This window comes from Anomaloglossus baeobatrachus, chromosome 9, assembly GCF_048569485.1.
Source record: "Anomaloglossus baeobatrachus isolate aAnoBae1 chromosome 9, aAnoBae1.hap1, whole genome shotgun sequence".
In the NCBI taxonomy this organism is placed as follows: Eukaryota; Metazoa; Chordata; class Amphibia; order Anura; family Aromobatidae; genus Anomaloglossus; species Anomaloglossus baeobatrachus.
Genome location: NC_134361.1, coordinates 50,134,989 through 50,147,822, shown reverse-complemented (window position 1 = coordinate 50,147,822; position 12,834 = coordinate 50,134,989). Strand labels below are relative to the sequence as shown.

The 12,834-nt window shown below is 39.5% G+C and overlaps 1 protein-coding gene across 4 annotated transcripts in view; it reads left to right on the top strand.

Annotated features, from left to right (window-relative positions):
• The window catches only part of ZNF185 (zinc finger protein 185 with LIM domain), a 161,384-nt gene that overhangs the window by 98,786 nt on the left and 49,764 nt on the right, over positions 1-12,834 (top strand). For all 4 annotated transcript variants that reach the window (XM_075323700.1, XM_075323699.1, XM_075323698.1 and 1 more), the window contains 3 exons: positions 708-797; positions 1,235-1,291; positions 2,302-2,358. In XM_075323700.1, coding sequence (XP_075179815.1) covers positions 708-797; positions 1,235-1,291; positions 2,302-2,358 — 204 coding nt within the window. The remainder of the gene's footprint in view (positions 1-707; positions 798-1,234; positions 1,292-2,301; positions 2,359-12,834) is intronic.

Below are 12,834 nucleotides of genomic sequence, written 5' to 3'. Positions count from 1 at the left end.
TTCTTTCTTTCCTTCTATCATTCTTTCTTTCTGTCTTTCACTCTTCTTTCTTTCTCTCTCCCCCTTTTTCTTTCTTTCTCTCTTACTTTTTTCATTCTCTCTCTCACTTTCTCGCTTTCATTTTTTCTTTCTTTGTCTTTCACTCTCTCTTCTCTGTCTTTTTCTTTCTCTCTCTTATTTTCCCTCTTTCTTTTCTCTTTCTTTCTGTCTGTCTTTCTTTTACAACTTCTTACTTTCATTCCTTCTTTCTTTTTTCCTTCTATCATTCTTTCTTTGTCTTTCACTCTTTTTTCTTTATTTCACTCCTTCTTTCTTTCACACCTTTCTTTTTTCCTTTTATCATTCTTTCTTTCTGTCTTTCACTCTTTTTTCTTTATTTCACTCCTTCTTTCTTTCACTCCTTCTTTCTTTCATTCCTTCTTTCTTTCCTTCTATCATTCTTTCTTTCTGTCTTTCACTCTTCTTTCTTTCTCTCTCCCCCTTTTTCTTTCTTTCTCTCTTACTTTTTTCATTCTCTCTCTCACTTGCTCGCTTTCATTCTTTCTTTCTTTGTCTTTCTTTCACTCTCTCTTCTCTGTCTTTTTCTTTCTCTCTCTCATATTTCCCTCTTTCTTTTCCCTCTTTCTTTTTTCTTTCTTTCTTTCTTTCTTTCTCTCTCGCTCACTTTCTTTCTTTCTTGTAAAACCATGTCTCCTCTTACCTTACAGTGATGTAGATAACAGCAGAGTTAGCAGCAGAACTTCTGAGACAATCACTACTACATCTCGTGCCAAAATCACCATAGAGACTATAGAGAGGTAAGAGCCGTACAGATCCCATCAGCTCATGGGTGTCCTCATTTGGGGAAATCACATAAGATGACATGAGGGAGGCAGAAACCTGATGTATCGATAATTTACCACAGTAAATTCGGTGAATTTCAACCTGTCTAATCTATGGGGTAGCTGTAATATACCGGAGAGCCGCTGATCAATGCCCTTTCTCTGGTATGAGTAGCTCCTCACCGGTTCTGCATTAGGAGATATTGTGAAAGTAGATGAAACACAATTTATATGGATAGAGAAGCCTTTAAGAGAAAGTCTTCTGCTCTTGGTCATGGAAAATATCACTAATGTTAGTGCCATATTATCAGAGTTTCCAGATCACCAAATGTTGGGTCAAAGGAATTTCATTGTATTTTACTCTTGATTGCTGAGTCTATATGTAGTAATTTCTTGTTGCATTATTTTTTCAGTTTCAATCCCAAACCTGCACCCAGAATGGAAACAAAACCAAAAGAAGCTACAACAAGGTGAGGTTCTTCATCCCTCTGAAAATTGTCTAATTAGAGGGAACTTGTCACACATTTTTATATTTGGAAGTAGTGGACTGGCTGTATAGGCGCTTGTCCCCCAATAAAAATTAGACCTTTTTTGTAGAGATCCGATGTTCCAGTCATGAGAAATCAAGTTTGGAAGTTATATGCAAATCAGACAGGAAGTGCATTGACACCCCCCCAGTGCACTTCCAGCCTAATTTGCATATGGCTTCTATCCTAGATTTCTCATGGCTGGTACATCGGATCTCCACAAAAAAGGTCTCATTTTTATTGGGGGACAAGCACCTATACAGCCATACCACTACCTCCTTATATAAAAACGTGCTGACAGGTTCCATTTAAACGAAAAAAATCTTATAATTTAGTATACCCAGGGGAAGATTTTATTTGAACCTATACCATCATCTAATTCTTTATTTTTGCTGCAGTGACAAGGCTGGCCATACACTTTATATAGAGTCTACATTTATTCATACACTTCCCCCCAAATGTACGCACACTCCTCTTGGGCATGCATGTGTTTTGATTGTAAGTCACTAGCAGATCCCTTTAGTGTCAGATTACCTTATTTAACCCATTGCTTGCCAAATTAGAAATTTTCATTTTTTTTTTTATTAAATGACAGATTTTCAATGAAAAAAAAAATAAAAATTAAAAATGAAAATGAAATTTAAGCAAAATTAATTTATGTAATGTATAAATTAAATGAATTAATTAATGATTAATTAATTTAATTTAATGAATTTTAAGCAAAAGATTAGGCGTCCCAAAAAAAGGACATTGGTAGGTAATAGGCTAAGAATATATGGATTGGACATGCTGAAATCCAACATGTCCAACATTTCATATTCCCCATATGAGGAGAGTCGGACCAACACTATATACGAATGGTCACCAGCAGCGCCAAATTTGTGGCTTCAGCTGCCAAAACAGGGTGAAATTTGGTATTGTGTCTGATATCAATGTATATTTTCATTTTCTAGTGATAGCCTGAACGATCTGATCTCCTGGTCTGATTTGGATAAAAGTGCAAACACCAGGTAGGTTATAATAATGCGAATGATTATATTTAGGGAGATTATGTCCGTCAAGACCATATATCCCTGTACTCTTTACCAAATGGAAAATAATTAACTACCCAACCCCTAATTCCTAATCCTGGACTATTGATGGTAATTCCTATTTGCGCTATAACTTGTACGTTTTACTACCTTCTACTTCCACTAGGTGGCAGTAGTGAGGTGTAACATTTTCGTTCCTTGTCTTGAGCGCTCAGTACTGAGACTTTCTTGAGCAAGTCATGTGTAATAGTCACCCACGGACGGCCACGGGTCTCGCCCACCATTATGCAAAATCCGGTCTAAGTTTCCGCTGTAAGTTATCTCTTTAATATTCTGTCCATTGTTACATACTGTGTACAGGACTGATGCTATCAATACGTTCGGGACGATTTAGTGAGATTTTGTCCCCACCTATGTAGGCTGTGCAAGAATACTCGGTGTGGTGCCTTTAGCGCAGCCTAAAATCGTCTATCCTGGGTCTTTTAGTACTTCCAAAAAGTGTATTATGCCAAATAACAGGTATTTCAATTCAAACTGGGTTCATCATAAGTTACAACACAACCAGATACCTGTTGGCGAATTGGCAATCCTGGGACTTCAAGTTCTTTTTTTGTGTTTTTGTGTTTAATTCTAATTATTTATGATTTAACACCTGATTAAAAATGGGGTTCAGATCTGAAAACGTGTTATTTGACACAAGAAAAGAACGTGGAGCACCACAAGTCCTAAGATTGCCAATTAGTAGTATTGCCCTCGAACCTTCCATATTTGTTTTTTTTATAACTGATGAAAAATGTATTCTGATTCAAAAAAGCATTATTTAACACAATAAAAGAAATCTGACGTACTACAAGTTCCAGAATTGTTGATTGGTAGAGGCAAAATTGCCCAAAAATTATTCTGGAACTTGTAAGAAATCTGACGTACTACAAGTTCCAGAATTGTTAATTGGTAGTTGCAAAAATGCCCAAAAATTATTCTGGAACTTGTAAGAAATCTGACGTACTACAAGTTCCAGAATTGTCGATTAGTAGTGGCAAAAGTGGCTAAAAATTGATCTGGAACTTGTAAGAAATCTGACGTACTACAAGTTCCAGAATTGTTGATTGGTAGCGGCAAAAGTGGCTAAAAATTATTCTGGAACTTATAAGAAATCCGACGTACTACAAGTTCTAGAATTGTTAATTGGTAGCTGCAAAATAAGCTAAAAATTATTCTGGAACTTGTAAGAAATCTGACGTACTGCAAGTTCCAGAATTGTCGATTAGTAGTGGCAAAAGTGGCTAAAAATTGATCTGGAACTTGTAAGAAATCTGACGTACTACAAGTTCCAGAATTGTTGATTGGTAGAGGCAAAAGTGGCTAAAAATTATTCTGGAACTTATAAGAAATCCGACGTACTACAAGTTCCAGAATTGTTAATTGGTATAGGCAAAAGTGGCTAAAAATTATTCTGGAACTTGTAAGAAATCTGACGTACTACAAGTTCCAGAATTGTCGATTAGTAGTGGCAAAAGTGGCTAAAAATTATTCTGGAACTTGTAAGAAATCTGACGTACTACAAGTTCCAGAATTGTCGATTAGTAGTGGCAAAAGTGGCTAAAAATTATTCTGGAACTTGTAAGAAATCTGACGTACTACAAGTTCCAGAATTGTCGATTGGTAGCGGCAAAAGTGGCTAAAAATTATTCTGGAACTTGTAAGAAATCTGACGTACTACAAGTTCCAGAATTGTTGATTGGTAGTGGCAAAAGTGGCTAAAAATTATTCTGGAACGTGTAAGAAATCCGACGTACTACAAGTTCCAGAATTGTTGATTGGTAGCTCCAAAATAAGCTAAAAATTATTCTGGCACTTGTAGTACATCAGTTTTTTTTAATTCAGTTAAATAATGCTTTTTCGAATCTGAATAAATTTCTCATAAGTAAAAAAAAAAAACAAAGGGCCAAAAAAATGATTTGTAGTTTTATATAATTTTTTATAAGTCCATTTCTGTACAAATGGGATCATAAAAGTCTTTGAATAAATAAATATAAATAAATTATTATTATTATTAATAATAATAATAATAATAATAATAATAATAACAGATAATCTAGCTGACTCCTGTTGCTCCGTCACACACCTTGGACTGTATCCTTCACCGGTCTTCTCACTTCCTCTTCAAGTTACGGGTGCTACTTGACCGCTGCTGCCAGTCAGTAGCCAGTGATTGTTTGCATCTGAGTTGGAAGAGAAAGTCTCCAGGTCTGTCTTTCAGCAAGGGCAATAAAGTGACCGCTGCAACCTATCAATGGACATTGATTGTTTGCAGTGGGGAAATTTTGTCTGAGTCGGAAGAGAAAATCTCCAGCTTTCTCTTCCAGCGCAAATAATAAAGTGACCGCTGCAGCCTATCAGTGGACATTGATTGTTTGCAGTGGTGATATTCCGTCTGAGTCTGAAGAGAAAATCTCCAGAATTCTCTTCCAGCACAAATAATAAAGTGACCGCTGGAGCCCATCAGTGCATATTGATTGTCTACAGCGACCACATGTCATCCCTCATTGGACATACAGTTAGGTCCAGAAATATTTGGACAGTGACACAAGTTTTGTTATTTTAGCTGTTTACAAAAACATGTTCAGAAATACAATTATATATATAATATGGGCTGAAAGTGCACACTCCCAGCTGCAATATGAGAGTTTTCACATCCAAATCGGAGAAAGGGTTTAGGAATCATAGCTCTGTAATGCATAGCCTCCTCTTTTTCAAGGGACCAAAAGTAATTGGACAAGGGACTCTAAGGGCTGCAATTAACTCTGAAGGCGTCTCCCTCGTTAACCTGTAATCAATGAAGTAGTTAAAAGGTCTGGGGTTGATTACAGGTGTGTGGTTTTGCATTTGGAAGCTGTTGCTGTGACCAGACAACATGCGGTCTAAGGAACTCTCAATTGAGGTGAAGCAGAACATCCTGAGGCTGAAAAAAAGGAAAAAATCCATCAGAGAGATAGCAGACATGCTTGGAGTAGCAAAATCAACAGTCGGTACATTCTGAGAAAAAAGGAATTGACTGGTGAGCTTGGGAACTCAAAAAGGCCTGGGCGTCCACGGATGACAACAGTGGTGGATGATCACCGCATACTTTCTTTGGTGAAGAAGAACCCGTTCACAACATCAACTGAAGTCCAGAACACTCTCAGTGAAGTAGGTGTATCTGTCTCTAAGTCAACAGTAAAGAGAAGACTCCATGAAAGTAAATACAAAGGGTTCACATCTAGATGCAAACCATTCATCAATTCCAAAAATAGACAGGCCAGAGTTAAATTTGCTGAAAAACACCTCATGAAGCCAGCTCAGTTCTGGAAAAGTATTCTATGGACAGATGAGACAAAGATCAACCTGTACCAGAATGATGGGAAGAAAAAAGTTTGGAGAAGAAAGGGAACGGCACATGATCCAAGGCACACCACATCCTCTGTAAAACATGGTGGAGGCAACGTGATGGCATGGGCATGCATGGCTTTCAATGGCACTGGGTCACTTGTGTTTATTGATGACATAACAGCAGACAAGAGTAGCCGGATGAATTCTGAAGTGTACCGGGATATACTTTCAGCCCAGATTCAGCCAAATGCCGCAAAGTTGATCGGACGGCGCTTCATAGTACAGATGGACAATGACCCCAAGCATACAGCCAAAGCTACCCAGGAGTTCATGAGTGCAAAAAAGTGGAACATTCTGCAATGGCCAAGTCAATCACCAGATCTTAACCCAATTGAGCATGCATTTCACTTGCTCAAATCCAGACCTAAGACGGAAAGACCCACAAACAAGCAAGACCTGAAGGCTGCAGCTGTAAAGGCCTCGCAAAGCATTAAGAAGGAGGAAACCCAGCGTTTGGTGATGTCCATGGGTTCCAGACTTAAGGCAGTGATTGCCTCCAAAGGATTCGCAACAAAATATTGAAAATAAAAATATTTTGTTTGGGTTTGGTTTATTTGTCCAATTACTTTTGACCTCTTAAAATGTGGAGTGTTTGTAAAGAAATGTGACAATTCCTACAATTTCTATCAGATATTTTTATTCAAACCTTCAAATTAAACGTTACAATCTGCACTTGAATTCTGTTGTAGAGGTTTCATTTCAAATCCAATGTGGTGGCATGCAGAGCCCAACTCGCCAAAATTGTGTCACTGTCCAAATATTTCTGGACCTAACTGTATAAGGTAGGAGGCACAGGCAGCAATGTGTAGACCAGCAGGGGGTCCAGTACGTGTTTTTCCCCCAATGCGGCCTTATTTATAAAATAAATATGGGCGTAGAGACAACCCCTTTAATTACATCAGTTTTTTGTTTTTTTCCTTTCTGGTAGCACATGAGCGATGCTGCATTTAGTGACCTTTGTGGGTTCAGGATTTGGGTGCAGATTCCTTTGGCAAAGCAGGGAATGGGGGAGATTATGTCCCTTTGTGGAATAATGAACTCGCTGCAAATTTTGAAATCGAAACCATGAACAGAAAAGCTGCAGATTAGATCTATTGTATCGTAACTGGACTCGGATATATAAGGGTCCCACTCATCATTTGCATTTTTTGTTGTCTTGTAATATTTGTTGATGTTTTTGTGCACCAAATTCTTCAAAATGTGGCGCACGTGGTTCGTGAATTTTGCACAAAATCAAAATATTTTTTATTTTAATATTTCACTTTTGTGGGCAAAAAAGTCTTAGACAGCCAATCAACTTGTAGGAATTGCCTGCTATATATACATGGTAATGCCGAAGCCATGTTGGCTACTGGCATTACAGTGATTGGTCGGCCGCATTTTGTCATCAGGCCTTAAATAAGGCCCGGGGTGCCATGTTCGGCACACTGTCCTCTGATAGCAGTTCAGGGAGAGCTGATCTATGAGGGAGAGCTTACATTACAGCAGGGATTGTACACTTGTGCACTTTTAGTGCCTTTCCTGTGTCACTAAAGGGTATTATTAGCTTTATTTAATCAAATAAATAATTAAAAAAAATGACATGGGGTTCCACCTATTTTGTTATCCAGCCAAGATAAAGCAGACAGCTGGGGGCTGATATTATCAGGCTGAGGAGGCCCATGGTTGTTTGGCCCTTCCCAACTTTAAAATACCAGCACTCAGCCACGCCAAAATTGGCCTATCACTTTAGATGCGCCAATTCTGGCCCTTTGCCAAGCTTTTCCTAATTGCCCTGGTGAAGTGGCAATCGAGGTAATATTTTTTAGGGTCTATGTCAGCTGTGTAGTGTCTGATAGACGCCACCACAATAGGGCAATTGGGATGAGTCAGGTCAAGTGGCAAAAATGAGTCATATGTTATGATCCGGAACCATGGAAGACCACCATAAATCATTGGTAAAAGGTGACAAGAGCATTGGCAACTTATCTGGCCGCCATCCCCTTACTAACCATCAACACTAGAAGTAGTCAAGGGGTGAACTAACATCCCGTGCACCGCGAACCCAGCCGGAGAACTAACTATCCTAAAGGAAGGAAAGATGAATAACTCTCTGCCTCAGAAAAATAGATAAATAATAGCAAGCCCCCCACATTCAAAGACTGCGGTGATATAGGAAAACATAATACACAGACAGATGATAGGATTAGCAAAAGGTGAGGCCCTACTGACTAAATAGGACAGGACAGGAAAGGGACTGATGGTGGCCAGAGAAAAACCCTGCAAAAAATACAAAAACCTGATAGTACATAAAGCCCTCAGATCGCTATATCTGAACTCCGTCCTATACCAGGTGCTCTTGTCATACCAATGAACAGAAAGGAGGAATAATACACATTCAAGAAGCAACAAACACATGGACTTATAGGGGCAATACTCCAAACATAGCTGCAGGGAGCTTCCCAGCTAAGCAACTGAGAGGGAAGATCCCTGCATGCAAATAAACTGAAAACAACCACAGCAAATGACAAACTCAGATAAGAGCAAAAAGAACAAAACAACAAATAAAGAGCCAAGCACTTATCTGGGGTAGATGTGGTCTGGAGCAGGATGAAGCAGGCTGGTGTACAAATAACAACTGACATCCGGCATAGCCTGCTATCAGACCAGGGTTTAAATAGGCAGAGAGTTAGCAATGGAAACGCCCATTGCTCAACACACCTGGTCTCTGTCCAAACCATTCCTGGCCACAAGAGGGAGCCTCACAGCAGCAAAAGCATAACTGACATTCACAACAGTCATGTATTTGATGTGCCACTTCTGCGGGCTGCTATTTTAAGGCTGGGAAGGGCCAAATAACCATGGGCCTTCCCAACCTGATAATATCAGCCCTCTGCTGTCTACTTTACGTTGGCTAGATATGAAAAAAGTCTTTTTTTTGTTATTTTATTTATTTACTTCCCTGCAGTGACCTGGGAGTCAGGGATGTGTCCAGGCATCTTCCCCATGCTGCACTGTTTCTGTCCATTTCAGCAATTTTCCTGCCCCCCTCCCCCCAGCCCTTTTGTTAGGGTCGTCCAAGTTTGCCATTGACGTCCATTATACTTGTTACTCGAATCTTAGCATCCGACCTACTCGATTTGAGTAGCTAGCACTTGAGCATTTTCATGCTCACTGATCACTAGAGAAAAGGCCAAAACCTAGACAAAAAAGGCACAAATGAAATAAGGAATCAGCCCATTAGTTTCTAGTTTTAGTTTTGGATTTCGGACATTGGACTTTCTGAAGAATCCATGATGAATGTTCCTGTTGGATTGGAAATCATGCCCAAAATCAATCACACGTCACTCATAGAAATGTGGACTGTGACCATCCACAAGGAGCTGCCCAGTTATTATGTCTATGGACAATGATTTACACAGCCATACTTCACATTGTAAAACCCAGTCATGGAAGCCATGAGACGATGTCATCCATATAAATGTCTCTACATCATATAATTGCCAGAGCTGCCATAGTATTCAATATAAAAACGGGATCGTTTGAAGGAAATCAGCCAATTATACAGTCAGTTTCCCCGGGAGGTTGGGTCACCTTCACCCGGCCCCATAACTACTATCCCTCCTGGGTTCTCCATTATGGTACGTTTTGGAGGTGATTTCACAATAAAAACTGCATATATTTCTAAATAAATATGTTAGGCCTGATGAGGCAGGTGTACTTACTTATAAAAATCCATATCAGAATGGCTGTATGATCTTTTTATTTTTAAATCTTCCTGCCAAATATTAAATTGATCATTTATCCAGACTTGCTGAATTCATGAAATGCACATTTTAATATCCGGATTAATATCAGAAAGTAAATAAATTGAAATATTTGTTATATCGTGCAACATACATGTAGAAACTTACACCTACTATATAAACCATACAATACGCAAAGTGATATCCAAGGAACGGAAATGCAAGTAGCACTCATAATTACCAAAGAGCATCAAGTAGGCTCATTCTGATCATATAGCAAATCAGTGCTTGTAACACACATAGTGACCACAAGGTGGTGCTCACTGCTATGGTTGGTGCCAGTTATAGCTTCTTTCCTAGGACAAGTACTCTAGCCTCATCAGGTATAAGGGATCCATTTAATAGTGTACGGTGCCAGTTATATCGTCTTTCCTAGGACAAGTACACCAGCCTCATCAGGTCTAAGGGATCCATTTAATAGTGTATGGTGCTAATCATAGCTTCTTTCCTTGGACAAATACACCAGCCTCATCAGGTCTAGGGGATTTAATAGTGTACAGTGCCAGTTATATCTTCTTTCTTAGGACAAGTACACCAGCCTCATCTGGTCTAAGGGATCAATTTATTAGTGTACAGTGCTAATTATATCTTCTTTCCTTGGACAAGTAGCCCAGCCTCATCAGGTATAAGGGATCCATTTAATAGTCTGTGGTGCCAGTTATATCTTCTTTTCTATGACAAGTACACCTGCCTCATCAGAGCTACGAGATCCATTTAATATTATACGGTTACAGTTATATCTTCTTTCCTAGGATAAGTACCCCAGCCTTATCAGGTCTAAGGGATCCATTTAATAATGTATGGTACCTATTAAATCTTCTTTCCTAGAAGAAGTACATCAGCCTCGTCAGGTATAAGGGATCCATTTAATAGTGTACAGCGCCAGTTATATCTTCTTTCCTAGGACAAGTACACCAGCCTCATCAGGTCTAAGGGTTCAATTTAATAGTGTGCGGTGCCAGTTATATCTTCTTTCCTAGGACAAGTACACCAGCCTCATCAGGTCTAAGGGATCCATTTAATAGTGTATAGTGACAGTTATATCTTCTTTCCTAGGACAAGTATACCAGCCTCATCAGGTCTAAGGGATCCATTTAATAGTGTATGGTGCTAATCATATCTTCTTTCCTTGGACAAATACACCAGCCTCATCAGGTATAGGGGATTTAATAGTGTACAGTGCCAGTTATATCTTCTTTCTTAGGACAAGTACACCAGCCTCATCTGGTCTAAGGGATCAATTTATTAGTGTACAGTGCTAATTATATCTTCTTTCCTTGGACAAGTAGCCCAGCCTCATCAGGTATAAGGGATCCATTTAATAGTCTGTGGTGCCAGTTATATCTTCTTTCCTATGACAAGTACACCTGCCTCATCAGAGCTACGAGATCCATTTAATATTGTACGGTTACAGTTATATCTTCCTTCCTAGGATAAGTACCCCAGCCTTATCAGGTCTAAGGGATCCATTTAATAATGTATGGTACCTATTAAATCTTCTTTCCTAGAAGAAGTACACCAGCCTCATCAGGTCTAAGGGATCTATTTAATAGTGTGCGGTGCCAGTTATATCTTCTTTCCTAGGACAAGTACACCAGCCTCATCAGGTCTAAGGGATCCATTTAATAGTGTGCGGTGCCAGTTATATCTTCTTTCCTAGGACAAGTACACCAGCCTCATCAGGTCTAAGGGATCCATTTAATAGTATATGGTACCAGTTATATCTTCTTTCCTAGGACAAGTACACCAGCCTCATCAGGTCTAAGGGATCCATTTAATAGTGTGCGGTGCCAGTTATATCTTCTTTCCTAGGACAAGTACACCAGCCTCATCAGGTCTAAGGGATCCATTTAATAGTATATGGTACCAGTTATATCTTCTTTCCTAGGACAAGTACACCAGCCTCATCAGGTCTAAGGGATCCATTTCATAGAGTACACAATTTATTATGTGAAATCAGCTGACACATCCATTTTAATCAGTAAGATAACATGACTATCCCTTCTTTCCAACACACATGGACGTGGGTAAACTGTTCATGTTATATTGTACCCACATTGTCGGTCTGATTACCCAGGAGAGGAATTATCAGGGTGTCCATATACATATGGAAGATAAGAGAACATACAATAATGAGCTTTTCCATCCCTGAGAAGCTATCATATGAGAGCCAGGGCAGACCACACGGTCTCCTAGCCCAAAACTGCCCGTGGAGGAATAATTGCCAACTTTCTTCAAACATCAGGGAGACTCGTGTATAAAAGGGAGACCTCACGGATTCATACAAAATTTGTCATTCTCTGGGTGTATGTCAAAACCTCCCTAAATAACACTTCCAGAAGGATAGTTGTGTAGAAAGCTAAGATGCTCCATCGCTGGATAGGGATCGGCATCCACATACACATTCACAGGGCTAGAAATGGTGCAGAGAGGAAGCATGGGCTGGAAAAAGAGCAGGATAATGGAGAAATCAGCAGCTTGCTTCAAACAGGCTCCTCGTGGGCCGGCTCTAAAAGTTGCCAATTATGGCATAATAGGATATTACTACAATCTTCATATGATACAATTAGTACACCCCTGGTGCTACTCGAGCAGAGTGACGTAGATCATTCTGTGACGGTGCTGCTTTACCCAACCACTATGATAAAAAAAGGCAACTAGGAACTAGTAAACTGGAATTGGAACTAGAACTGTAAAGTGTTGTGGAATTAATAGAACTATATAAACGAGAACAATAATAATAATACGTTTTATTTCTATAGCGCCAACATATTCCGCAGCGCTTTACAATTAAGAGGGGACATGTACAGACAGTATAAGACAATACAAAATAACAAAATTAAGATACCAGGAGGAGTGAGGGCCCTGCTCGTAAGCTTACAGTCTATGAGGAAATAGGGGAGGCACAAAAGGTGAATGGGGGGGAGAAAAGCTTGTTATATATGGTCCAGCCATCGATTTAATAGGGTATTCAAAAGCAGCTGCATGAACCCGTCAGTGAGAATTTATACAGGTACAGGGGACGAGAACTGGAAGTAAATTTTTTGAAGGGCAGAAAGGGACTAGATTAGATCAGGGCAGTGAGGTGATAGGCTAGTCTAAAGAAATGCGTTTTTAGGGTCCGCTTAAAGGTGTGGATGTTGGGAATTAATCGGATCGCTCTTGGTAGTGAGTTCCAGAGCATAGGCGCAGCTCGTGAGAAATCTTGAAGACGGGAGTGGGAGGTTCGAATTGTTGAGGA